At 34.9% G+C, this 26,271-nt stretch overlaps 1 protein-coding gene across 1 annotated transcript; it reads left to right on the top strand.

The window, feature by feature from the left end:
- Positions 1 to 4,619: 4,619 nt before the first annotated feature.
- LOC132705147 (uncharacterized) lies at positions 4,620 to 25,576 on the top strand. Its single transcript, XM_060675582.1, has 6 exons — positions 4,620 to 5,816; positions 8,871 to 9,122; positions 12,149 to 12,311; positions 14,096 to 15,291; positions 19,480 to 19,731; positions 23,109 to 25,576. The coding sequence occupies exons 1-6, from the start codon at positions 4,700 to 4,702 to the stop codon at positions 23,273 to 23,275; spliced, it is 3,147 nt and encodes a 1,048-aa protein (XP_060531565.1). The 5' UTR covers positions 4,620 to 4,699; the 3' UTR covers positions 23,276 to 25,576.
- Positions 25,577 to 26,271: the final 695 nt, after the last annotated feature.

Raw genomic sequence — 26,271 nt, 5'->3', positions numbered from 1 at the left:
GACATTTACGTTTTTTCCTAAGTCACTACACTGTCCTATTTGAAACGGAAAGGGTAAAGTCTATTCATAGATATAAGAAAGTGACTAACTGATACGAATTAAGGAAAAGCCCGGGCAAGCTGTAAGAATGAAATATGGCCGAACGTGTCCGTACTTTGCTTAGAATTTAATTATTTGGGGTTTTATTAGGAAAGATACTAAACAATATTTATTTATTTATGTATGTATTTATGTTTAAATCTAAAATAAAATTACAAATTATTTTTATTACCTACTTAAATTACTTAAAATTATTCACATAATATATCAGTATATTATTTGCAATATGGATATACGATTGTTCTGCTTTTTCTATATGTTTAACAGAATTTGCTCAACTTTGTGGAGGGATGTTAAAAACTTCTCTTTCTATAAGTTTGAGGACATTGGAGTTAACACGGGGAAAAACTTTGTTACAACGAAACATGTTCAATGGGATTAAATATACACTGGTAAGGTGGAAGCCTTAAAACTGTATGCCCTAGATTTTTTGCATAATTATCACAGATGTATTCCTTTTGTAGGTTCAAGCTTTGTAAAACCTCAATTAATTGCTTTTTGGTATAATCTTCGTGAAAATAAATGTCGTTATTATACATGCAGTTTTGGATTGTTGCTTTTGTGTTACATGTGGAAGGGGTTTTAGTCAACTGTCTACTGGGATAACTTGCATTGCCCATTACAATGACGCTATTAGGAGGAATATTTGGAACTAATTTGTTTTTAAACCAACTTTAAAATAAATCAGCGGTGGTGCCTTCATGGTAATCCAGAGAAGAATCTTTAATATTTTTCGCAGACTGAGAAAGTCCATTTGGAATCCAACCATCTTTAGAGCCAGCATGCAAAATAGTTATTCTTTTACCTCTTTTTGATGGCGCGTTTGTTTTACACTTATCAGTTGAGTCAACCCAACCCTTTTCCGGGGTATCATAAGTGTCGAACCAGGTTTCATCCAAGTAAATAATTGGCCTTTGTTGTTCTCTGTAAATCCTAATTTTTTCTAGATATTCTAACCAAACTTGCCTTTGGTCAATTTTTTAAAATCTAAAACCCATGTGTTGAATACACTTCCATAAGATAGTTCTGCCACATTTAACACCGGTTTCATCTTTTTCAAGCCTCCTAATCAAGATATCTAATGCAGGCACTCTTTGTTCCTCGTATAACTGGTAAATTTTACGTCGTATTATAACTTGATCACTTTCATCTACACTCGAGAAAATGTCACCATCGCTTCTTTTTCTCCTCGCTGAGATGGGATTTTCCATACAGTTGATGTTGGAATTTTCGTCAATGTGTCCGTTTCTTCCTAAGATGCTTGCTTGCTGGCACCACGTTCAATAAGAGTCAAATAAACATTGTCCATAACTTCCTTAGTCTCAATAAAATAGTATTTTCTACATTTGGGCGGGAGCATCTCCTGAGATACACTAGACTCGCACATCTTTTGCATAATTCGCACACGATTCAACACACGCTGTATTACACACGAAATAAGAATGATTACTAATAAATTATTATATAAAATATTTTTTTTTACCTGAATTTAAATTCCCAAAACTTTAGGTAATAATCTTTAGGATAATCCCATTCTAAAGCAATTGGTCACTTTCTTATATGTATGAACAGACCATACCCGTTTTCGAGAAACCTCTATGGATTTAACCAGTTGCGGCATAGTTAGTCCAAAAGAGAGAAGTCGAAAACTAAGACCGCATCATGATTTGTCAAAGCGTTTCTACAAACCCTATGTAAAGATAGATATTTATATTAAAAACATTTGTTGAAGATTTTTTAAGGGCAAATCTTCCCGTTTCACCGATTTTGTCTTAAAGACTTTAATTCACGAGATATAACACAAAGTTACATTTTTTAAAAATAAAATACCCCAATTTTTTAAAAAATAGTTTTCCAATAAAATTTCCTGTCAAACAATGTCCCATACACTATTTTTATGAAGTAGTTAAAAAGAAAAGAACTAAAAGTCCAGATTTTCACGAAATTATGTATTTTTACATAATTGTTTTGGTAACAGCGTGTCTGTACCAAATGTAATATTGAGAATCTGAACTTTTAGTTCTTATTTATTTTGATAAATCGATTTTCATCAAGTAAAAGCCACCTTAGGTCAATTTTTGAAAGAAGCGGAAATTGGTTTCTTGGCTATTTGGTATTTCAAATTGCTTCTACGTTGCCGAATATGTTCCCAAAACATTTGGTTTTTTAACAAATGTCTGCAAAATAAGGTTTTTCTCAAGTTTATAAAATTAAAAACCAACAACAAAAGTTCCGCGGTAAGGAAAGCCCAGATCCAAGGCCAGGCGAAATGGATGAACTAAGAACGAAGACACGAGTACAGAAAACGGGATACAAACAACGTTTATGTAAAGGTAATAGACTCTGAATTGTCTCATAGACTTAATCCCCTAGAATTTGACACATCTGATTATAGAGTTCGAATAGACATTTCACAGACATAATATTTTATAAAAATGAAGTTGAATTTCTGGAAAAAGTTTCAACTTTAACTTACACCACTCGTACATTAATAGAGAATTAAACTGTTTAAAGATCGATTGTGAATTAGCAATTAAGGACATTAACGATTCTAATTTAAACAAACATGTAGCTAATAACAACCAGTCGTGTCTTATTTAACAGCTCCAGCAGTTAAACTCTCAATAAAATTAGTAAATATTTTAAAGTTCCATACAGATTTTAAACCAAAATTTGCAGCAAAAAATTCGTTTGAATTAATCAACAAAATTAAAGATATCAAAATCCCACACCATTGTCTTTTGATGTACAAAACCCTACCTCGGAAACAGGTTAACCCATTGTTGAAACAAGATTTATTAGATTGCTTAATAGTATCTTTAGACCAAAATAATTTTGAATTTAATAGACACATTTACATCCCTAAGGAATGTTTGATTATGGCAAACCCACTTAGTCCTTCGTTAGCCGAGATTTTTATGGCTAATTTGGAAAATATCATACTAGAACATCCTTTAAGTAAAAGTTTTCTATGGTGGTATAAATACGTGGATGATGTCTTTGCTTGTTTTGTTGGAACGGACAGACAATTGAATTCCTTTTTGAATTACATTAACTCATTACATAATCGTATAAAATTCACTATCGAGATTGAACAGGATAGCTCTATTAATTTTTTAGACTTAACTATTAAGAAAACGCAAAACAATTTTTCCATTTATCATAAACCTTCACACACGGATACAGTCATACATACCACCTCAAATCACCCTTGTACATACAAAATGGCTGCATTTGACTCTTTTACTTCTTCTTAATACGCCACTCTCAACAGAAAATTACAACAAAGAACTTAATAGCATTAAACAAATTGCACTGAACAACGGCTACAATCCTTCCATTATAGATAAAATTATAAATAAAAAATAAATCCAGACAACAGTAAACTCTATTTATCCGAAACCTAATACCGAACAAGAACAATTTAAAACAATTACAAACATAGGAGAACCTAGTGAGAAAGTTTCAAAATATTTGTCAAAATGTGGTTTAAAAATAGCTTTCAGAACTAACAACACAATAGGAATATTTTTTAAAAAACAATAAAACCAAATGCCCAAAATCTCAACAATCAGGTGTCTACAGGTTGAAATGCGGATCTTGTCCTAAAATTTATATTGGACAAACAGGTAGATCCTTCAAGAAACGCATTAACGAACATAAAAGATCGTTTAAAAACAACAAAAAAAGATTCTAATTATGCTACACACTTAAACACGGAAAAACACATTTTTGACGACAATTTTGATATTTACTTACAGCCACAAACGATCAATTACATTTAAATACCTCTCCGTTATTGATTTAAATGCTCGCAACAACATTAATTAAGGTTTTATGGTCATTTTTCGGTATATGTAAAGTAGCAGGTAGTTTGCAAATATTACATTTGATAATGACACGATGTTGTCCAAACAATTGTCATGTAAAAATATATAATTTCTTGAAAATCTGAACTTTTAGTTCTTATTTATTTTGATATATGGATTTTCATCAAGTAAAAGCTACCTCAGTTCAATAGTTAAAAAGATATCTGCAATTTTTAAGAACTACCATAGTAGGCTGTGCTTAACTCTGGCCTATGCAGTTTTACGCTATCTATTTAGGTAACTATGATCAGATAAAAACAATTGCCATGATGCACAAGTCCCACTGTCAAAACGAGCGTCGTCGTCAAGCTATAGAAATGTTTGGAAAGTGCGATATGATAAAATGTTATATTGAAAGTAACGAAAATCGACAGACGGCTTTAAATCTATATTTCCAGAGATGTTCGGCATGAAGGCAACCTACCGCACATTTTTGAGAATCACCCGGTAGCTCAAAAACGTCTTGACATATCACGATGCGGTTTTCAGTTTTTGACTTCCCTCGAAAATCAAGCCAGTAACATGCGTTTTGAGGCCCCTCCAATTTGGGCCACCCTATACAAGATCATTGACGTGTCCCAAATCCACACGTTCTTATTTCACTATAAATTGTTCTATCCTGTCGCGTCTAATTCAGTCCGATGAATGCGAGCCACCTTAATGTAGCCTCCGTATTATATTTATCAGCCGTATTTATTATCTGACGCTCCCGCGCGAGAGACTAGTCGAAAATGTCTGCGTTGCTAGTAGCAACCGTAGTGCTAAGCGGCGTATATTTGCTGTTTAAATTATGCTCCGATTATTTACACGGCTATTGGGAAAGGCGCGGAGTGCCCCAGCTCGATCCTGAACCCGTATACGGAGACTTGAAGGGACTCCTAAAAAATTACGAGACCAGACAAGACGTGTTCCTCGACATCTACACCAAATTCAAGCGAAAGAACGCCAAGTACGGAGGAGTGTATCTCATGTACAAGCCGGTCTTCGTACCAATCGATCCTTCGATAGTCAAGCTCATACTGACATCAGACTTTGAGCATTTCACAGCGCATTCCAAGGAGTTGCAACACGAGAACATCCTGAGCGCTAACCTGTTCAACCTGCAAGGCGAACCTTGGCGTCAGTTGCGAAGGAAGTTGACGCCCGTGTTCACTTCCGGCAAGATGAAGATGATGTTTCAGGTAGTGGTGGAAAAAGCCGACGGCCTAGAGGCTGCAGTGGACCGAGAAGTGGGCAAAGATGGCGTCGACATCAAAGACATATTGGCCAGGTTCACCACCGACATTATCGGAAGCTGCGCCTTCGGCATCGAATGTAACACTTTGATCGATCCTAACGCGGAAATTAGAAAGTACGGGGAAGTCCTTTTCACTCCCATTACCGACACCAAAAGCTTGTTTCGAGTGGTGGCGGAAGCTCTAGCGGACGAAAGCTCCAGTGTTCCGCCGGGCGCCAAAATAGTGGAGGATTTCTTCACTAAAATGGTAAAAGACACCATCGAATACCGGGAGAAGAACAACGTCTTCAAGAAGGACTTCATGCACCTCATGATCCAGCTGAAGAACCGGGGATATTTGAGCGACGACGGGAAACTCCTCAAAACGGAGGAGGGTATGGGTGCGGATAGCCTCACGGAGTTTGAGGTGATCGCTCAATGTCTGTTCTTCTTCCTGGCGGGATTCGAAACAGCCGCTACCACCACGGCGTACGCTCTGTACGAGCTCACTCAAAGACCCGAAACCCAATTGAAAATAAGGGAGGAGGTGGACCGCGTTTTGAGGAACCACGGAGGGAAGTTGACCTACGACGCCGTTGCGGATATGAAATACACCGAAAAAGTAATTCGAGGTAAATATACAGGGTAGTTTGTCGAAACAGGAACTATTTGACTTAAATTTCTAGTTCCTAGTTGCTTTCGAACAATGTCCTAGGAGACCCCCATCGGTACAGAAATAATCCGGGAAAAAAAAAAGTTTCTTTTCAATGTCCTTTCGATCTCCGTTTCTCTGTAGACGCCAATAAAAAACAAGATTGCTTTCGAAAAATCGACGCTGGGCGGGCAAGTTCGTAAGGCGGAGTGCGAAGCAACTTATTATTTAAAAAAAAAAAGGCGTTTCGCGGTTTCTCGAAAATTATATGACAAAAATAAACACTGACAGTGATTTATACCATCCAACACAGAACTTGAAGCCACTGGTTCAGTATGGAATAAAAACCAAGGTCACGTGGAATCCCAATTCAGTTTTTTCATTGACTAAGCGAAGATGATACTGACAAAGACACTTGGCAACCTCATAATGGGGTCACTTTTCATCCCAGATAATGTTGACGCCGAAATATATTCATAAACGAAATCGATGTCCGCTAATAAGTGAAGCGATTGAAAATGATCTCCAACATAACAACAATAAAGACCTACGCTGTTTTTGTGAGGGAATTTTTAAATAATAGATATGAATGGTTCCAGATTTAAACATTTTTTTTATGGGGTCACTTAAATAGTAAATTGTCCATAACTAGACCAAGACGTCTGCAACAGCTGCGAGAAAGAACAGCAGATGGGTACAGAAGAATAATCCCGGAAAGAAGGTGATCGCTACTTATAAAAAAAAGTTTGAAAAAAAAAAGATTTTTGTTTCTTCTATTATAACTTTTGAAGCAGAACATCAATAACCTACATGAATTGATTTCCACATTTAAGCCCATTAAACTCAAGCTCTTCTTAACCAAACCAAGAACTCTGCAACAGCAGAGTGAAAGAACAGTTGATGAATACAGGAGAATAATCCCAGAAATCTCTTACAAAATGTCAGAATAGCCTTTGACCATAGGCTCTATTACTGCATTCTTTTAACTTTTGAAGCACAACATTAATAACCTAGACTTCCAGCAAGAGGGTATGGTCTGTTCATAGATATAAGAAAATGACCCACAAGATTATTACCTAAAGTTTCGGAATTTAAATTCAGATAAAATTGTGGTCCGTAATAGAAAATAATTTTATACCTACCTGTGTTTAATATTCTTTGGTCTAGTATATTACCTAGTTTAAGTTTATTAGTAATCATTCGTATTTTGTGTGTAATACAGCGTGTGTTGAATCGTGTGCGAATATGTGCGAGTCTAGTGTATCCCAGGAGATGCTCCCGCCCAAATGTAGAAAACACTATTCTATTGCATTTTTAGAAGAAGCGGCCACATTGACGAAAATTCCAACATCAACTGTATGGAAAATTGTGAATAATCCCATTTCAGCGAGGAAAAAAAGAAGTGATGCTGCATTTCCTCGAGTGTAGATGAAAGTGATCAAGATATAATACGGCGTAAAATTTACCAGTTATACGAGGAACAAAGCGTGCCTACATTAGATATCTTAATTAGGAGGCTTGAAAAAGATGAAACCTGTGTTAAATGGGGCAGAACTACCTTATGGAAGTGTATTCAACACATGGGGTTTAGATTTTAAAAAAAATGACAAAAGGCAAGTTTTAATGGAATCTTTTAGAATTCGGAAATGGCGACTGGAATATCTAGAAAAAATTGGGATTTACAGGGAACAACAAAGGCCAATTATTCACTTGAATGAAACCTGGTTCGACACTTATGATACCCCGGAAAAGGGTTGGGTAGACTCAACTGATAATTGTAAAACAAACGCGCCATCAAAAAGAGGTAAAAGAATAACTATTTTGCATGCTGGCTCTAAAGATGGTTGGATTCCAAATGGACTTTCTCTGTCTGCGAAAAATATTAAAGATTCTTCTCTGGATTATCATGAAGACACCACCGCTGTTTTATTTGAAAGTTGTTTTAAAAACAAACTAGTTTCAAACATTCCTCCTAACAGCGTCATTGTAATGGACAATGCAAGTTATCACAGTAGACAGTTGACTAAAACGCCTTCCACATGTGACACAAAAGCAACAATCCAAAACTGCATGTATAATAACGACATTTATTTTCACGAAGATTATACCAAAAAGCAATTAATTGAGGTTCCACAAAGCTTGAACCTACAAAGGAATACGTCTGTGATAATTATGCAAAAAATCTAGGGCATACAGTTTCAAGGTTTTTAACATCCCTCCACAAAGTTGGGCAAATTCTGTTAAACATATAGAAAAAGCAGAACAATCGTATATCCATATTGCAAATAATATAAAACAAATAATAATTAGAACAGGCGATGATAGCGATAGTGATATTACGTAAATAATTTTAAGGAATTTAAGTAATTAATAAAAATAATTTATAATTTTATTTCAGATTTAAACATAAATACATAAATAAATAAATATTTCTTTATTATCTTTCTTAACAAAACCCCAAATAATTAAATTCTAAGCAAAGTACAGACCTTTTCGGTCATATTTTATTCTTACAGCTTGCCCGGGTCTTTCCTTAATTCGTATCAGTTAGTCACTCTCTTATATCTATGAACAGCCTTTACCCCTCCAGATTTAGACGCATTAAACTTTTTTATTGGGATATTTAAAAAATAAACTGTTCCTGACTGCACTAGAAAAATGTCAGAAGAGCCTTTGAATATGATAAATATGAATAACTATGAATAAATTGTCAATAAAGTTTACACATTTTGCCTTTGCCTTAAAGGCATAACAAAGACCCATACAAACTCAAATACATCCAACAGATGCAAGTTTTTTTGAGCCCGGCTCGTCGAAAATTGTGAAGCAATGGAAAAGTACCTTTATTTTGAAAATATCGAGCCTTATCAAATATCGATCATATCACCTGTTCTTTTTATATAATTATCTCGTATTACCACTACGATTTCCATACAAAGATTATCTAGGATATCCTTGTTGATTGATTGATTTGTAAATAGTTCGATATATTAAGAAATAATAATGGCGTGCATATTTTCAACTGTGTTTGTAGAAGCGCTGAGGCTTCATCCACCAGTAGCAGTTCTGCCGAGGATGTGCACCAAGAACTACACAATACCCGGTACCCACGTGGAAATAGAAAAAGGAACGATGATAGAAATTTCTGTACTGGGACTGCAGACGGATCCCGATTTTTTCCCCGATCCGGACAAATTCATCCCGGAAAGGTTTGACGACCAGAACAAATCCAACATAGTAGATTACACCTATCTACCTTTTGGCGAAGGACCCAGGATATGCTTGGGTAATTGCAAAAATTTTATTACAGCATTACGACCCCAGTTTGTTTTTTTTTTCACCGTAAACAGTGTCTCAATAATTCTTGGTTGGTATCTTAATAAAAAAAATAATTTTTTATCTATGGGAATCATCTCATAAACTTAAACTTAGAATTAAACACTGCTGCATTTTCTGAAGTTGAAGTTGAAGTTGAGTTGAAGTTCACATGGTAAAAGCTTTCCTCAAATTGAAGGTCTTCAAATTTCGTACCGCGTAAAAATAATTAAAACTTTGCATACTCAAATATACATAGTAATATTTTCAAAGGAAAACAGTATCTGTATGTACGTTAGGTCAGTAAGTAACATGTTTCGTCCTCCTAGGGCATCATCAGATCTAACAAATACGTATTAAAATAAATAAACATTTTAGGCAACACAAATATTTTATTATTTTTCTCAGTATTACGATCCAAATTTGTTGTAATTTAGGTCTCCATACAAACCTATGTATTAATCCACTCTTTATACCGAAAGAAAAAAGGGCACATCAGGTAACAAAGTAAGGAATGTAGGCCGACTTGTCTCTTATCTACTCAGAATTCATTACACTAATAATCTAATTACCGAGAATCTGGTCGTCCTAATAGGTATGTATAAAAACACACCAAATGGTGAGAATACAAGCCAAAGTAGGGGATGCGTATTGGCATACTAAAAAAATTCAAAAGAAAATGACCGATTATTTGAAACATTAAATGTAGTTCTTAAATATTTATATAAAATGTCCCTAAGCAGTCCCTTCAATTTCGTTATATAGAGTTTCGACGGTATATTTATTGTCGGATGTCTTGGATGTCATCCTACGTTCAAGTTTTTAAATTATAACTTGTATTTTCACATGATTAAGATAAAGCGACCCCATTTTATTTTTGTAACATTTGATGGCAATTTATTATACAAACATAGATCTAACTTTTTCGGGTAGGATAATTATGATAAAAGAAATTTAGCCTCAGCCTGTCCTTGCGTCTATATGCAGGGTACCTAATTTTGGGCATTTTTATGATGGATCTCGGTTATTTTTTAAGATAGAAAGTTGCGAGTTACGCGACGCTGTGCTGTTTTTTTGTGAAATGAAAGACTCAATCAACGAAATCGTCATTGACCCCTCGGTTTTTGAGATAGAGGGTGACATCCAAAAAAATTTTGGGACCTTCCCCCCCCCCCATCCCCGTCGTCTTTTAAGTTATTGAAGAGTTTAAAAAAAAAATCGTTTTAGGAATAATATTATGTTTATATTCTTTAGATATAATGTTATTTCGTAATAATTAATATATAATAAGTTAAAATTTATTACCAATAGTAGTTTCCTAACGAATTTTAAAATATACTGCTTTTAAGTTATGAAAAAAAATAAATTTTGAGCTTAATTTTCAAAACAACCTTATACTAATCTATATTTCTGAAAAGCTTAAATAATTTTCAATTAATATAAAAATAATATACAGGATGTTCCATTTAAAAACATATATGTTTGCTTCATAACTAAAAAACTACTCCACTGGATTTAAACACTTCAACAACTCATAAGACAACGGAGATACAAGTTAAAATTATTTAAAAATATACAGGGTAGCCCAAATGAGCGCGACGAATATAACAAATATTTTTCAAATTTTGTTTTGAATTCCTGTTAAAATCCTTCAACACTTTTTATTAATAACTATACACACGCCAATTCAAAGCATGTTGAGTGTGCTTCATTTCTTGCACGTAAAAAACAAAGAGTTATGTTTAATGTTTATGTATTGACTTTTAAAATTAAGCAGCAGTGTGTTCCTGATTATTATTTAGGAGATATTCATTCTTACAATACAAGAAGTCGTGGTAATTTTATGCCGACAGAATGTTATACTCTTGATGTACAAAACTTCTATATCACATAAGGGCCTAAACCATTTTAACAATTTACCGCAAAAAATGAAAAGCTGCGATACTCCTAATAAATTTAAAAGACATTTAAGGCGTCATGCATTGTCCAAAGTTTGATTTGTGTGCTTAGCTCTTAGTTTCTGTTTCATTTTTTTTATTTAAAATTTATGATTCGTATTTTTATGTAGCGTAATGCTTAATAAAGATCTATTATTATTTTTTAAATTTTAGTTTGCAAAGTTGAGTAAAAATTAAAATACTGCCAGTTTTTTTGAAGGTAGAACACTCATATTTAACATCGACTTCATTCGAAGCTTATGTAAAATATATAAAAAGATATTTTTATATATTTTGTCAAGATTGTCAGTATAATACCAATATAAAATTATAAAATTATCTTAGTATAATTAATTAATTAACAATAATAGTTAATAATGTTAGATAAATAACAAATATATAAGCAATAACAAACAACGAATACGTATTAAAAGGTATCACAAGAAAGAAAATGCTTATATGCGACGTAATTTAAATTAGATGCTACATATATATTATTACTTTTTCTGATGGATTTTACATCATTTAAAATGATTTAAATTGTGACTATATTTAAAAGCTTAAACTTGTTCACACGTCTTCATAGAAAGTACCTTTTGTAAGTAGCAATTGTCTGTTTTCTTTTTCTTTTTATTTGACTGTAAAAAACTATTTCATTTATTGCTTGTTAATTATTGAACATATTATGCAAACGTCCATTCGGATATTACTTTATGTAATTGTTTTCAACTCCTCTTTTGCAACGTCTGAGGAAAGTTGTGCGATACCCAAATCAACTGTAAATAAGGAAGTATTTAAACGAAGCTGTTCTAGGAAATAATAGATGATAGCTTAAGAATAAAAAGAACCTGAAGAAGAACTAAGGGCATTAGAGATTTAAGCAGGACTTAAGCGCAGTAAAGTTTAAAGTATAGAATTATGTTATAGAAACACATTAAGCTTAATATTCTACGTTATACACTTTACCATCTTGTTTAGGTCTTACTTAAACCTTCCGTACTGTCGTTTCTGCTTCTAGCTGCTACTAGTACGGGGGATAATTGCAATCTATCTGTCGCAGGTATGAGATTTGGAATGCTACAAAGCAAAGTCGGCATCGCGACCCTACTCCGGAGATACAATTTTAGTTTGAACCCGAAAACGCGGACACCATTGGCGTATCCAAGGGGAACGTTCATCAGTGCGGTGGAAGGTGGACTATGGGTAGATATCGCCAATGCTTCGTGACGAATTTGGATACCGCAATTGGCAACATCGACTTCGTAGACGTTGTTACGTCTCGCTTAGTTTAAATGGAAATAAAGTGGCCTTTGTTTGGTTTTCCCTATGTCTTACCGTTATAAAAATAAAAAAATCGTAGAGTTTGAAGCCATTTTCAAATTAATTTAATTTAATTAAACAAAATAAGTTGAACTTTAAATGATAATATTCTTAGATGGAACATACGGGTTACTTTTTATAAAATATCTGGATTTCTCCTGCGTTGGTTTTTGTTGATTCTAACTAGTTATGGTTTCGCCTGTTGGCTTCTTCAGAGCTTGATTGAAACTGGCTCGCATTTTACTCTGTACCTGCTTATATATTGTTTGAAGGGGACGGAGCTAAATGAGGCGCATAAACACCGCCTCGGATGACTGATTCCCATATTGCTGATAGGTAGCATCCTGAGTCGCGATTAAGATTGTTAGGTTGCTTATAGATTTCTATAGACTCTCGGATTTTTCGTTAGTAGAAGAATTGATTACATGCAAGAATTTGACGGATCGAAGATGTTGAGAGGTTTTTAGACAAGTGATGTTTTGAATATAAGGAAGGACAAAGGTGGCAAGTATGGGATCGCTTTCGGTTTCATTGCTCTTGGAAGGTTGTGGTGAAGTGTATTTTGTGACGGAACGCTTAATATCTTTAATGTGGAAATTACTAGATAGAAGAGAAGAGGTCCATTAAATTCAAAATAATTTTGGTCTAAAGATACTATTAAGCAATGTAATAAATCTTGTTTCATCAATGGGTTAACCTGTTTCCGAGTGAGGGTGAAATCTACTAAATCTATCACATCCATAGGTGTAATACTGGGAAATAAGTTTGTACATCAAAAGATAATAGTGTTGCGTTAAAAGGGATTTTAATATCTTTAATTTTGTTGATTAATTGAAAAGAATTTGTTATTGCAAATTTTGGTTTAAATCTGTGAGGAAGATCTAAGAAATCGGATAGAAGACTCTTGTACAGTTATTAGGAACATCCTTGGTATTTTAGAAAGGGTTCGCCAGTTCCTAACAAGGCGTACAAATGCATGTAACGAAGTCGGGGGGTTGGGGGAGGGGGTTATTTCCCGCAGTTGCTCTAATTTATTTTTTTCTAGGAGAGTATTGTATTAAGGATTCTTTTGTTTACAGTTACTGTTAGTAGTTAATTTTTTTTATTCATTTATTTTTTTAAGCGAAAGCTAGTCCGTGCACCAAATTTGCTTCCAACTGAATGAAGATTTTAAAAATATTTTTTGTTCTCAAAAAAAGCAGTGGCGTGCTATTTTTGATGATGATTCTAAAAGTCGCGCAACATGCAATGGGACCAATACATGGATAAGACAAAGAACAAGGGTAACGTGGTGCGCAAAGCCTTAAGGCTGAAATGGAAATACGCAGGACATGTAGCCAGGGGAGAATCTAACTAATGGCAAACATCAGTCGGAGGCCATACGCATTTCGAAGACCCAGGGGAAGAACGCCAATAAGATGGACGGATGATTTAAAATTGGATACAAAAAGAAAATGCAAGAACTAACTTGAAGAGGCGTGTGTCCGAAAATGGACTTGGTACCCGCTAAAAAGAAGAAGATGTTAAAGAAAGGCAAAGTACTTTCTTCCGTTCATATAATCGTATAATCGTTTCAACATTTTTGCTTGCAGGCCTTTAGCGGACCAGGATGAACCTTACATTGCTGTTGAACGCACATAGCTATTCTACTACAGTTTAAACCGAGCTCGAATGCGAACGATCCTTAACGGGGCCTTCATATTAATTTTATCAGGCCGATTGCCGTATTTATCATCTCTCGCTTCCGCGCGACAGATCAGTCAAAAATGTCTGCGTTACTAGTAGCAACCGTAGTGCTAAGCGGCGTATATTTGCTGTTTAAATTATACTCCGATTATTTACACGGCTACTGGGAAAGGCGCGGAGTGCCCCAGCTCCATCCTGAATCCGTATACGGAGACTTGAAAGCAATCCTAAAAAATTACGAGTCCAGACAAGACGTGTTCCTCGACATCTACACCAAATTCAAGCGAAAGAACGCCAAGTACGGAGGAGTGTATCTCATGTACAAGCCGGTCTTCGTACCCATTGATCCTTCGATAGTCAAGCTCATACTGACATCAGACTTCGAGCATTTCACAGCACATTCCGAGGAGTTACAACACCTGGACATCCTGAACGCTAACCTGTTCAACATGCAAGGCGAACATTGGCGTCAGTTGCGAAAGAAGTTGACGCCCGTGTTCACTTCCGGCAAGATGAAGATGATGTTCGAGGTGATCGCGGAAAAAGCAGAGGGAATGGAGGCCGTAGTGGACCGAGAAGTGGGCAAAGATGGCGTCGACATCAAAGACGTATTGGCCAGGTTCACCACCGACATTATCGGATGCTGTGCGTTCGGCATCGAATATAACACTTTGAACGATCCTAGCGCGGAAATTCGAAAGCACGGGGAAGTCCCTTTCACTCCCATTACAGACACCAAAAGCTTGCTTCGAGTGGTGTGGGAAGCTCTAGCGGGCGGAAGCTCCAATGTGCCACCGAGCTCCAAAACAGTTGAGGATTTCTTCCGTAAAATGGTAAAAGACACCATCGAATACCGGGAGAAGCACGACGTCTTCAAGAAAGACTTTATGCACCTCATGATTCAGCTGAAGAACCGGGGATGTTTGAGCGACGACAAGAAACTCCTCAAAACGGAGGAGGGAATGGGTGCGGATAGCCTCACGGAGTTGGAGGTGATCGGCCATTGTCTGTTCTTGTTCCTAGCAGGATTCGAGACAGCCGCTACCACCATGACATACGTTCTGTACGAGCTCACTCATAGTCCCGAAACGCAATTGAAAATAAGGGAGGACGTGGACCGCGTTTTGAGGAACCACGGAGGGAAGTTGACCTACGAAGCCGTTACTGATATGAAATACACCGAAAGCGTAATTCGAGGTAAATATTAGAAACTATTAGACTTAAATTTGCTGAACAATGTCCTAAAAGAATCCCATTGGTACGGACATAATCCGGAAAGAAAAAAACATTTTTTTTTTCAATCATAATTCTCGAATTTTTTAGCAGTCCATGAGAAACATAAGCCAATAAAAAACATAAATAACAAGATTGCTTTAGAAAAATCGTCGCGGGGCGGGGTAAGTTGGTAGCGCCTAGGGCGAAACAACTTTTTATTACAAAAGGAAAGAACTTCGCGGTTTCGTGTGATAAAAAGACGCAATGGTTTTCTATCCTGCTCCTGCGGACCACTATGGAACTTTTACAAAATCGTAATTTTATTGTGCATACACCCTGTACAAAGTGTCTTTCAAGTTTCGCTGAACTTCAACGTTTCAGCAAACTTTGCTAAATATTCAAATTAGTACAAATAATAGCTATAATTCGATTTAATCGATTTCTCGAAAGTAACAATGTTTTACTTTTTTTTTTGCAAATTACAGACACACCCTGTACATTGCTAATGCTCGCACTCCGAAAATACTTCGAACACTCAAGGTGTTTTCGGATCGCGAGCATTGAAGATGCCAAGTGAGACCTTGGCGAAATATCCGCAGGATTCCAGTCGGAGTTCAATAAACGAACGAAGTATAGTGTCGTCACATATATGTATATATATATATATATATATATATATATATATATATATATATATATATATATATATATATATATATATATATATATATATATATATATATATATATTCTCACGTATTGATTCACGGATATATATATATATATATATATATATATATATATATATATATATATATATATATATATATATATATATATATATATTCTCACGTATTGATTCACGGATATATATATATATATATATATATATATATATATATATATATATATATATATATATATATATATATATATATATATATATATATATATAATTATATGTAGACAAAGCTGCCTGCAGAACTGTATGCACCAAACAGCCATATTTTTGAAGAAATTAATTAATTAGTTTACGAATTTCTAGGGTTTTTTAAATTTTTGTCTATAACTGAAAAACCCTGTAAATAATTGAAATAACAGTGATCTTCGACATCTCTTGGTTATAGAATTTTCCGATTTGGTTAACTACCATTTGTTATCAAGTAATCATCCTCTTAAGTTTTTCGCATTTTTTTATTGAATACCCTGTAGATAGCATAATTATTCTCTTATCTTTTGTTCGATTATATTTGTGCTTAATATTAATGAAAGAGAAGAAACAAAAATGTAAATAATCTTTAAAACGACTGGAAGTTTTTTCTAATAATTGCATTTTGATGATAAAATATCGTTTTCTATTCTACCACGATACGGAATTTTATTAAACGCTATACGTAAATTATCAATTCTAATATATGAAAATCCCAGTTGAATATTTCTGATAACTGATAAGGCTTCAGTGATGTTCACTTTTTCGAGTTAATTGTAGATATATAGATATATAAATAATGGTGTACTTTACTTTTGCTGGAAATTCATATTTTACACCCGATTTCAGATTTTGGAGAAATTTTTGTAAAACAAACTGCCGACTTACTCAATTTCCCTATATGCTACATATTTTCTCGAAAATCATATGACAAAAATAAACACTGACAATGATTTATACCATCCAACACAGAACTTGAAGCCACTGGTTCAGTATGGAACAAAAACCAAGGTCACGTGGATTCCCAATTCACGGCAACCTCATAACGGGGCCACTTTTTATCCCAGATAATGTTAACGAAGAAATATATTCATAAACGAAATCGATGGCCACTAATAACTGAAGCGATTGAAAATTATCCCCAACATAACAACAATAAAGACCTACGCTGTTTTTGTGAGTGAATTTTTAAATAATAGATATGAATGGTTCGGATTACTTTCAGATTTAAACAATTTTTTTATGGGGTCGCTTAAATAGTAAATTGTCCATAACTAGGTCAAGATCTCTGCAACAGCTGTGTGAAAGAACAGCAGATGGGTGCAGAAGAATAATCCCAGAAAGAAGGTGGTCGCTACTTATAAAAAAAAGTTTGAAAAAAAAAATAATTTTGTTTCTTCTATTATAACTTTTGAAGCATAACATCAATAACCTACATGAAGTGATTTCCACATTTAAACCTATTAAATTTTTTTAGGGGGCATTTAAAAAATAAACTCTTCTTAACCAAACCAAGGGCTCTGCCACAGCAGAGTGAAAGAACAGTTGATGGATACAGGAGAATAAACCCAGAAATCTTATAAAATGTCAGAAGAGCCTTTGACCATAGGCTCTACTACTGCATTCTTTTAACTTTTGAAGCACAGCATCAATAACCTAGACTTCCAGCAAGATGGTATGGTCTGTTCATAGATATACGAAAGTGACCGATTGCTTTTCAATGGGATTATCCAAGGGTGGTCACTATGCAACAAGATTATTACCTAAGGTTTCGGAATTTAAATTCAGGTGAAATTGTGGTTAGTTTTCGTTGTGTTTAATATTCTTTGGTTTGGTATACTGCTTAGTTTAAGTTTATTAGTACTCATTCTTATTTCGTGCGAGTCTGCTGCATCTCAGGAGATGCTCCCGCCCAAATGTAGAAAACACAACCAAGTTATAAACAATGTTTATTTGACTCTCATTGAACATGGTGCCAGCAAGCAAGCATCTTTAGACGAAACGGCCACATTGACGAAAATTCCAACATCAACAGTATGGAAAATTGTGAATAAGCCTACTTCAGCCAGGAAAAAAAGAAGCGATGCTGACATTTTCTCGAGTATAGATGAAAGTGATCAAGATATAAAATGCGTAAAATTTGCCAGTTATACGAGGAACAAAGCGTGCCTACATTAGATATCTTAATTAGGAGGCTTAAAAAAGATGAAGCCGGCGTTAAATGTGGCAGAACTACCTTATGGAAGTGGTTGGATTCCAAATGGACTTTCTCTGTCTGCGAAAAATATTAAAGGTTCTTCTCTGGATTACAATGAAGACACCACCGCTGATTTATTTGAAAGTCATTTGAAAGCAACAATCCAAAACTACATGTATAATAACGACATTTATGTTCACAAAGATTATATCAAAAAGCAATTAATGGAGGTTCTACAAAACTTGAACCTACAAAAGGAATACGTCTGTGATAATTATGCAAAAAATCTAGGGCATACAGTTTTAAGGTTTCCACCTGACCACTGTATATTTAATCCCATTGAATCTGTTTGGCACCAACTAAAATCTGCCATTCGTCGTAACAATGTTTTTCCCCGTGTCAACTCCAATGTCCTCAAACTTATAAAAACCGAAGTTTTTAACATACCTCCACAAAGGTGGGCAAATTCTGTTAAACATATAGAAAAAGCAGAACAATCGCATGTCCATATTGCAAATGATATAGAACAAATAATAACTAGAACAGGCGATGATAACGATAGTGATACTGATATATTATGTGAATAATTTTAAGTAATTTAAGTTGGTAATAAAAATAATTTGTAATTTTATTTTAGATTTAAACATAAAAACCCCAAATAATTAAATTCTAAGCAAAACACGGACCTGTTCGGCCATATTTCATTCTTACAGCTTGGCCGGGTCTTTCCTTAATTCCAATTAGTTAGTCACTTTCTTATATCTATGAACAGACTTTACCCCTCCAGATTTAGACGCATTAAACCTTTTTATTGAGATATTTAAAAAATAAACTGTTCCTGACTAGACCAAGATTATCTGCAACAGCTGCGGAAGAGAATGTAAAAAAATGCCAGAAGAGCCTTTGAATATGATAAATATGAATAACTATGAATAAATTGTCAATAAAGTTTACACATTTTGCCTTTGTCTTAAAGGCATAACAAAGACCCATACAAACTCAAATACATCCAACAGATGCAAGTTTTTTTGAGCCCGGCTCGTCGAAAATTGTGAAGCAATGGAAAAGTACCTTTATTTTGAAAATATCGAGCCTTATCAAATATCAATCATATCCACCTGTTCTTTTTATACAATTATCTCGTATTAGCACTGCGATTTCCATACAAAGATTATCTAGGATATCCTTGTTGATTGATTGATTTGTAAATAGTTCGATATATTAAGAAATAATAATGGCGTGCATATTTTCAACTGTGTTTGTAGAAGCGCTGAGGCTTCATCCACCAGTAGCAGTTCTGCCGAGGATGTGCACCAAGAACTACACAATACCCGGTACCCACGTGGAAATAGAAAAAGGAACGATAATAGAAATTTCTGTACTGGGACTGCAGACGGATCCGGATTTTTTCCCCGATCCGGACAAATTCATCCCGGAAAGGTTTGACGACCAGAACAAATCCAACATAGTAGATTACACCTATCTACCTTTTGGCGAAGGACCCAGGATATGCTTGGGTAATCGCAAAAATGTTATTACAGCATTACGGCCCCAATTTTTTTTTTTTTAGCTTAATTTTCAAAACAACCTTAAAAAGCTTAAATAATTTTCAATTAATATAAAAAATAATACACAGTGTGTTCCATTTAAAAACATATATGTTTGCTTCATAACTAAAAAACTACTCCACTGGATTTAAACACTTCAACAACTCATAAGACAACGGAGATACAAGTTAAACTTATTTTAAAATATACAGGGTGGCCCAAATGAGCGCAACAAATATTTCTCAAATTTTGTTTTGAATTCCTGTTAAAATCCTTCAACACTTTTTATTAATAACTATACACGTGTACTTCATTCCTTGGCCGTAAAAAACAAAGAGTTATGTTTAAGTATTGATTTTTAAAATTAAGCAGCAGTGTGTTCCTGATTATGTTTGTGAAAATGTTACCTATTTAGGAGATATTCATTCTTACAATACAAGAAGTCGTGGTAATTTTATGCCTAGAGAATGTTATACTCTTGATGTACAAAACTCTATATTACATAAGGGCCTAAACCAGGGGTGGGCAAATACTTTAAAGCGCGGGCCAAAATGAAATTTTCAAAATGTCTCCCGTAAATAGAATTCAAAAAAGAAAAGAAAAACATCAAACGTTAAAATAAATATTTAAAGTTAATGCGAAACGTGAAATCTCGAATGTTCATCTGCCATTATTTCTTCAAAATTGAGTTCCAAATCACTTGTAGCAATCCTTAATACCGAGTGTAGATTTTCGTCAGTAATTTGTGATCGATATTTATTTTTCGTGGAAACCATTAAAGAAAAAGTTCTTTCACAAATATATGTCGAACCAAATAAAACAAGGTATTTTTGAACATACTTAATAAAGGTTTTTCAATAGCTTTGAAATCTTGAAATCTTCTTTGGAATTCAGAATGCAGGTCTTGTGTTATTGCACTATATTTAAAAAAATCTGTATTTTTCAATGATTCTCGCCGTGCTTGCAATGAGGGGACGCTTACTATTTTATTCCAAGTTAAACTTACTTTAACTAAACAGTCTTCAAAAGCGAGAAAGAAGTCTTCACCAGTAGTTGTATCTTTCATCGGATGCACACTAAGAAGTTCCTCGCTAATTTCACATTTCTTGTTAATGCCGCGAATAAATATTAATAATTGACTTGTATCAGTAATATCGCAGGACTCATCTAAATCCAGAGAACAACAGGTAAAATCAGCAATTTTTGTTCTTAGCTGGTCAAGTAAGTTTCCTGAAATATTTTCAATCCGTCGTACTATTGTTCTTCTCGAAAGGCTTACATTTTCAAAAATATGTTTCTTTTCAGGACAACATATCTCCGACACTTGTACCATGCTTCTTCTGCTTCTGCTTCAGAAAACGGCTTACAGAACTTAGCAATTTTGTGTGCGACGACATAACTTGCTTTTGTGGTAGATTTCTCTATATTATTTTGTTTGGTAAAAATATTTTGTTGCTTATTCAAGTTTTTTGCTAAGTTTTTGAATTTGAAAACAGCAATTGTTTCCTGACAAACTAAACAAATTGCTTTCTTATTAATGTTTGTAAAAAGATATTTTACCGTCCAAGCTTCATTGAAGTTTCTGCATTCGAAATCAACTTTTCTTTTTTTAGATTGACTCATTTTACAAAGGTCTACAAATAAATAATTTAATTAATACAATAAAATAAAACCAATGTTTTAAAATTTTACTTACAAAAAGTCCACTTTTTGAATTTTATATTTGCAAACTAATATTAGACTCGAACAAAAAAGGGTATGCGATCAGTGCTAAATCAGAATTAACAATACGCGTGGTGCGACCTGTCGTCCCTCTAAAAGTGAGAGGAGTGCAGCATATGACGTCCACACATGCATTTCGAACCTAGCGCCATCTCCTTTGTGTTCTACGAAAAAACCGCCCTGAGAGCGATCGTCGCGAGCGACCCGCATGAGAATCGCGCGAGGATTGTTTCAAGCTCGCGGCATCGTCCACACTAGTGTAGTCAGCCGACCGCCCATTTTATAACGCCTATTATATATACAGTACGCACACTAATAATGTTGATGTCAACAAAATCTCATAAAAGAGTTTAAAAAAAATTGCGTGCGGAATTTTTCAACGGGCCGGATAAAATTAGCAAAAGGGCCGGATCCGGCCCGCGGGCCGGCTTTTGCCCACCCATGGCCTAAACCATTTTAACAATTTACCGCAAAAAATGAAAAGCTGTGGTACTCCTAATAAATTTAAAAGACATTTAAGGCGTCATGCATTGTCTAAAGTTTGATTTGCATGCTTAGCTCTTAGTTTCTGTTTAATTTTTTTTATTTAAAATTTCTGATTCGTATTTTTATGTAGCGTGATAAAGATATATTATTATTTTTAAAATTTTAGTTTGCAAAGTTGAATAAAAATTAAAATGCTGCCAGTTTTTTTGAAGGTAGAATACACATATTTAATATCGACTTCATTCGAAGGTTATGTAAAATATATAAAAAGATAAAGATTATAAGACTTAAGTTACAAGTGTTGGATATTGTCAGTATAATACCAATATAAAATTATAAAATTATCTTAGTATAATTAATTAATTAACAATAATAGTTAATAATGTTAGATAAATAACAAATATATAAGCAATAACAAACAACGAATACGTATTAAAAGGTATCACAAGAAAGAAAATGCTCATATGCGACGGAATTTAAATTAGATGCTACATATATATTATTACTTTTTCTGATGGATTTTACATCATTTAAAAGTAGGGGCTTCCACCCAAAAAATGTATGTTTCATTCGTCACAATTTTTTGAGCAACCCCGTATGTTTAAAAAATAATTTTAAATTGTGACTATATTTAAAAGCTTAAACTTGTTCACACGTCTTCATAGAAAGTACCTTTTGTAAGTACCAACTGTTTGTTTTCTTTTTCTTTTTATTTCACTGTAGAAAACTATTTCATTTATTGCTTGTTAATTATTGAACATATTATGCAAACGTCCATTCGGATATTACTTTATGTAATTGTTTTCAACTCCTCTTTTGCAACGTCTGAGGAAAGTTGTGCGATACCCAAATCAACTGTAAATAAGGAAGTATTTAAACGAAGCTGTTCTAGGAAATAATAGATGATAGCTTAAGAATAATAAGAACCTGAAGAAGAACTAAGGGCATTAGAGATTTAAGCATGACTTAAGCGCAGTAAAGTTTAAAGTATAGAATTATGTTATAGAAACACATTAAGCTTAATATTCTACGTTATACACTTTACCATCTTGTTTAGGTCTTACTTAAACCTTCCGTACTGTCGTTTCTGCTTCTAGCTGGTACTAGTACGGGGGATAATTGCAATCTATCTGTCGCAGGTATGAGATTTGGAATGCTACAAAGCAAAGTAGGCATCGCGACCCTACTCCGGAGATACAATTTTAGTTTGAACCCGAAAACGCGGACACCATTGGCGTATCCAAGGGGAACGTTCATCAGTGCGGTGGAAGGTGGACTATGGGTAGATATCGCCAATGCTTCGTGACGAATTTGGATACCGCAATTGGCAACATCGACTTCGTAGACGTTGTTACGTCTCGCTTAGTTTAAATGGAAATAAAGTGGCCTTTGTTTGGTTTTCCCTATGTCTTACCGTTATAAAAATAAAAAAATCGTAGAGTTTGAAGCCATTTTCAAATTAATTTAATTTAATTAAACAAAATAAGTTGAACTTTAAATGATAATAATCTTAGATGGAACATACGGGTTACTTTTTATAAAATATCTGGATTTCTCCTGCGTTGGTTTTTGTTGATTCTAACTAGTTAGGGTTTCGCCTGTTGGCTTCTTCAGAGCTTGATTGAAACTGGCTCGCATTTTACTCTGTACCTGCTTATATATTGTTTGAAGGGGACGGAGCTAAATGAGGCGCATAAACACCGCCTCGGATGACTGATTCCCATATTGCTGATAGGTAGAATCCTGAGTCGCAATTAAGATTGTTAGGTTGCTTATAGATTTCTATAGACTCTCGGATTTTTCGTTAGTAGAAGAATTGATTACATGCAAGAATTTGACGGATCGAAGATGTTGAGAGGTTTTTAGACAAGTGATGTTTTGAATACAAGGAAGGACAACGGTGGCAATTATGGGATCGCTTTCGGTTTCATTGCTCTTGGAAGGTTGTGGTGAAGTGTATTTTGTGACGGAACGCTTAATATCTTTAATGTGGAAATTACTAGATAGAAGAGAAGAGGTCCATTAAATTCAAAATAATTTTGGTCTAAAGATACTATTAAGCAATGTAATAAATCTTGTTTCATCAATGGGTTAACCTGTTTCCGAGTGAGGGTGAAATCTACTAAATCTATCACATCCATAGGTGTAATACTGGGAAATAAGTTTGTACATCAAAAGATAATAGTGTTGCGTTAAAAGGGATTTTAATATTTTTAATTTTGTTGATTAATTGAAAAGAATTTGTTATTGCAAATTTTGGTTTAAAATCTGTGAGGAAAATCTAAGAAATCGGATAGAAGACTCTTGTACAGTTATTAGGAACATCCTTGGTATTTTAGAAAGGGTTCGCCAGTTCCTAACAAGGCGTGCAAATGCATGTAACGAAGTCGGGGGGTTGGGGGAGGGGGTTATTTCCCGCAGTTGCTCTAATTTATTTTTTTCTAGGAGAGTATTGTATTAAGGATTCTTTAGTTTACAGTTACTGTTAGTAGTTAATTTTTTTTATTCATTTATTTTTTTAAGCGAAAGCTAGTCCGTGCACCAAATTTGCTTCCAACTGAATGAAGATTTTAAAAATATTTTTTGTTCTCAAAAAAAGCAGTGGCGCGCTATTTTTTTCTTTAAAAATTTTCAGTCCACACCACGTACAAACGCCACTGGTAAAAATAAAAATAATGCTTTCGTGTCAAAAATCGCCTCTCAAAAATTAAAAGACGTACACCAAATTTCATAAAAATGCCGAAAATTATATAAAAGTTATAAATGGAAAAACGAGGAAATACATCTACCTGTGACAAAAAAATCGCAGTACAAACATGGATCGTCACAAAGAAGAACATGATGATTCTAAAAGTCACGCAACATGCAATGGGACCAATACATGGATAAGACAAAGAACAAGGGTAACCGACGTGGTGCGCAAAGTATTAAGGCTGAAATGGAAATGCAGAGGACATGTAGCCAGGGGAGAAACTAACAAATGGCAAACATCAGCCGGAGGCCATATGCAGTTCGAAGACCCAGGGGAAGAACGCCAATGAGATGGACGGATGATTTAAAATTGGATACAAACAGCCTACAACGGAAGAAAATGCTAGAAGGAACTTGAAGATTCGTATGTCCCAAAGTGAATTTGGTACAGGCTAAAAAAGAAGAAGATGTTCGAGAATGGCAAAGCACTTTCTTATGTTCATATAATCGTATAATCGTTTCAAGAACTTTGCTTGCAGGCCTTTAGCGGACCAGTATGCACCTTACATTGCTGTTGAATTCACATAGCTATTCTACTACATTGAGCTCGAATGCGAACGATCCTTAACGGGGGCCTCCGTATTATTTTTATCAGGCGGAGTGCGGTATTTATCGCGCGAGAGACCAGTCAAAAATGTCTACGTTACTAGTAGCAACCGTAGTGCTAAGCGGCGTATATTTGCTGTTTAAATTATACTCCGATTATTTACACGGCTACTGGGAAAGGCGCGGAGTGCCCCAGCTCGATCCTGAACCCGTATACGGAGACTTGAAAGCAATCCTAAAAAATTACGAGTCCAGACAAGACGTGTTCCTCGACATCTACACCAAATTGAAGAGGAAGAACGCCAAGTATGGAGGAGTGTAACTGATGTGCAAGTCGGTCTTCATAGTCATCAATCCTTCGATAGTCAAGCTCATACTGACGTCAGACTTCGAGCATTTCACAGCACATTCCGAGGAGTTACAACACCTGGACATCCTGGACGCTAACCTGTTCAACATGCAAGGCGAACCTTGGCGTCAGTTGCGTCGGAAGTTGACGCCCGTGTTCACTTCCGGCAAGATGAAGATGATGTACGAGGTGAACGCGGAAAAAGCCGATGGCCTAGAGGCCGTAATGGACAGAGAAGTGGCAAAGATGGCGTCGACATCAAAGACGTATTGGCCAGGTTCACCACCGACATTAGTACAAACTCACTTCTCCTATGTGGCATCCTGGGTTGGGCGGGGTCTCTGAAAATCACCTGAAAAGGCTAAATGTGTTGCCAAAGTGGTTTCTAAAAATAATTTATAGCAAACAAAAAACTTACCCATCGGACCTACTGTTTGAGGAGAATTAAATTCTCGATATACGTCAGCTATATTGCTTTAGTATATTAAAATACATCCCAAAAGGAAAAATTCTTGTTCTTAATGCTAATCACACTTATCAGACCCGGAACAGACAAAACAAGGACGTCTATCCCACAGTTAGAACAAAAACCCACGGACCACGATCTTATACGTATTTCTCACCTAGGTTATATAACATGCTACCAGCATATATAA

This window comes from Cylas formicarius, unplaced genomic scaffold, assembly GCF_029955315.1.
Source record: "Cylas formicarius isolate icCylForm1 unplaced genomic scaffold, icCylForm1.1 PGA_scaffold_7__23_contigs__length_41026272, whole genome shotgun sequence".
NCBI lineage: Eukaryota > Metazoa > Arthropoda > Insecta > Coleoptera > Brentidae > Cylas > Cylas formicarius.
This window is presented reverse-complemented; position numbering and strand designations above follow the sequence as displayed.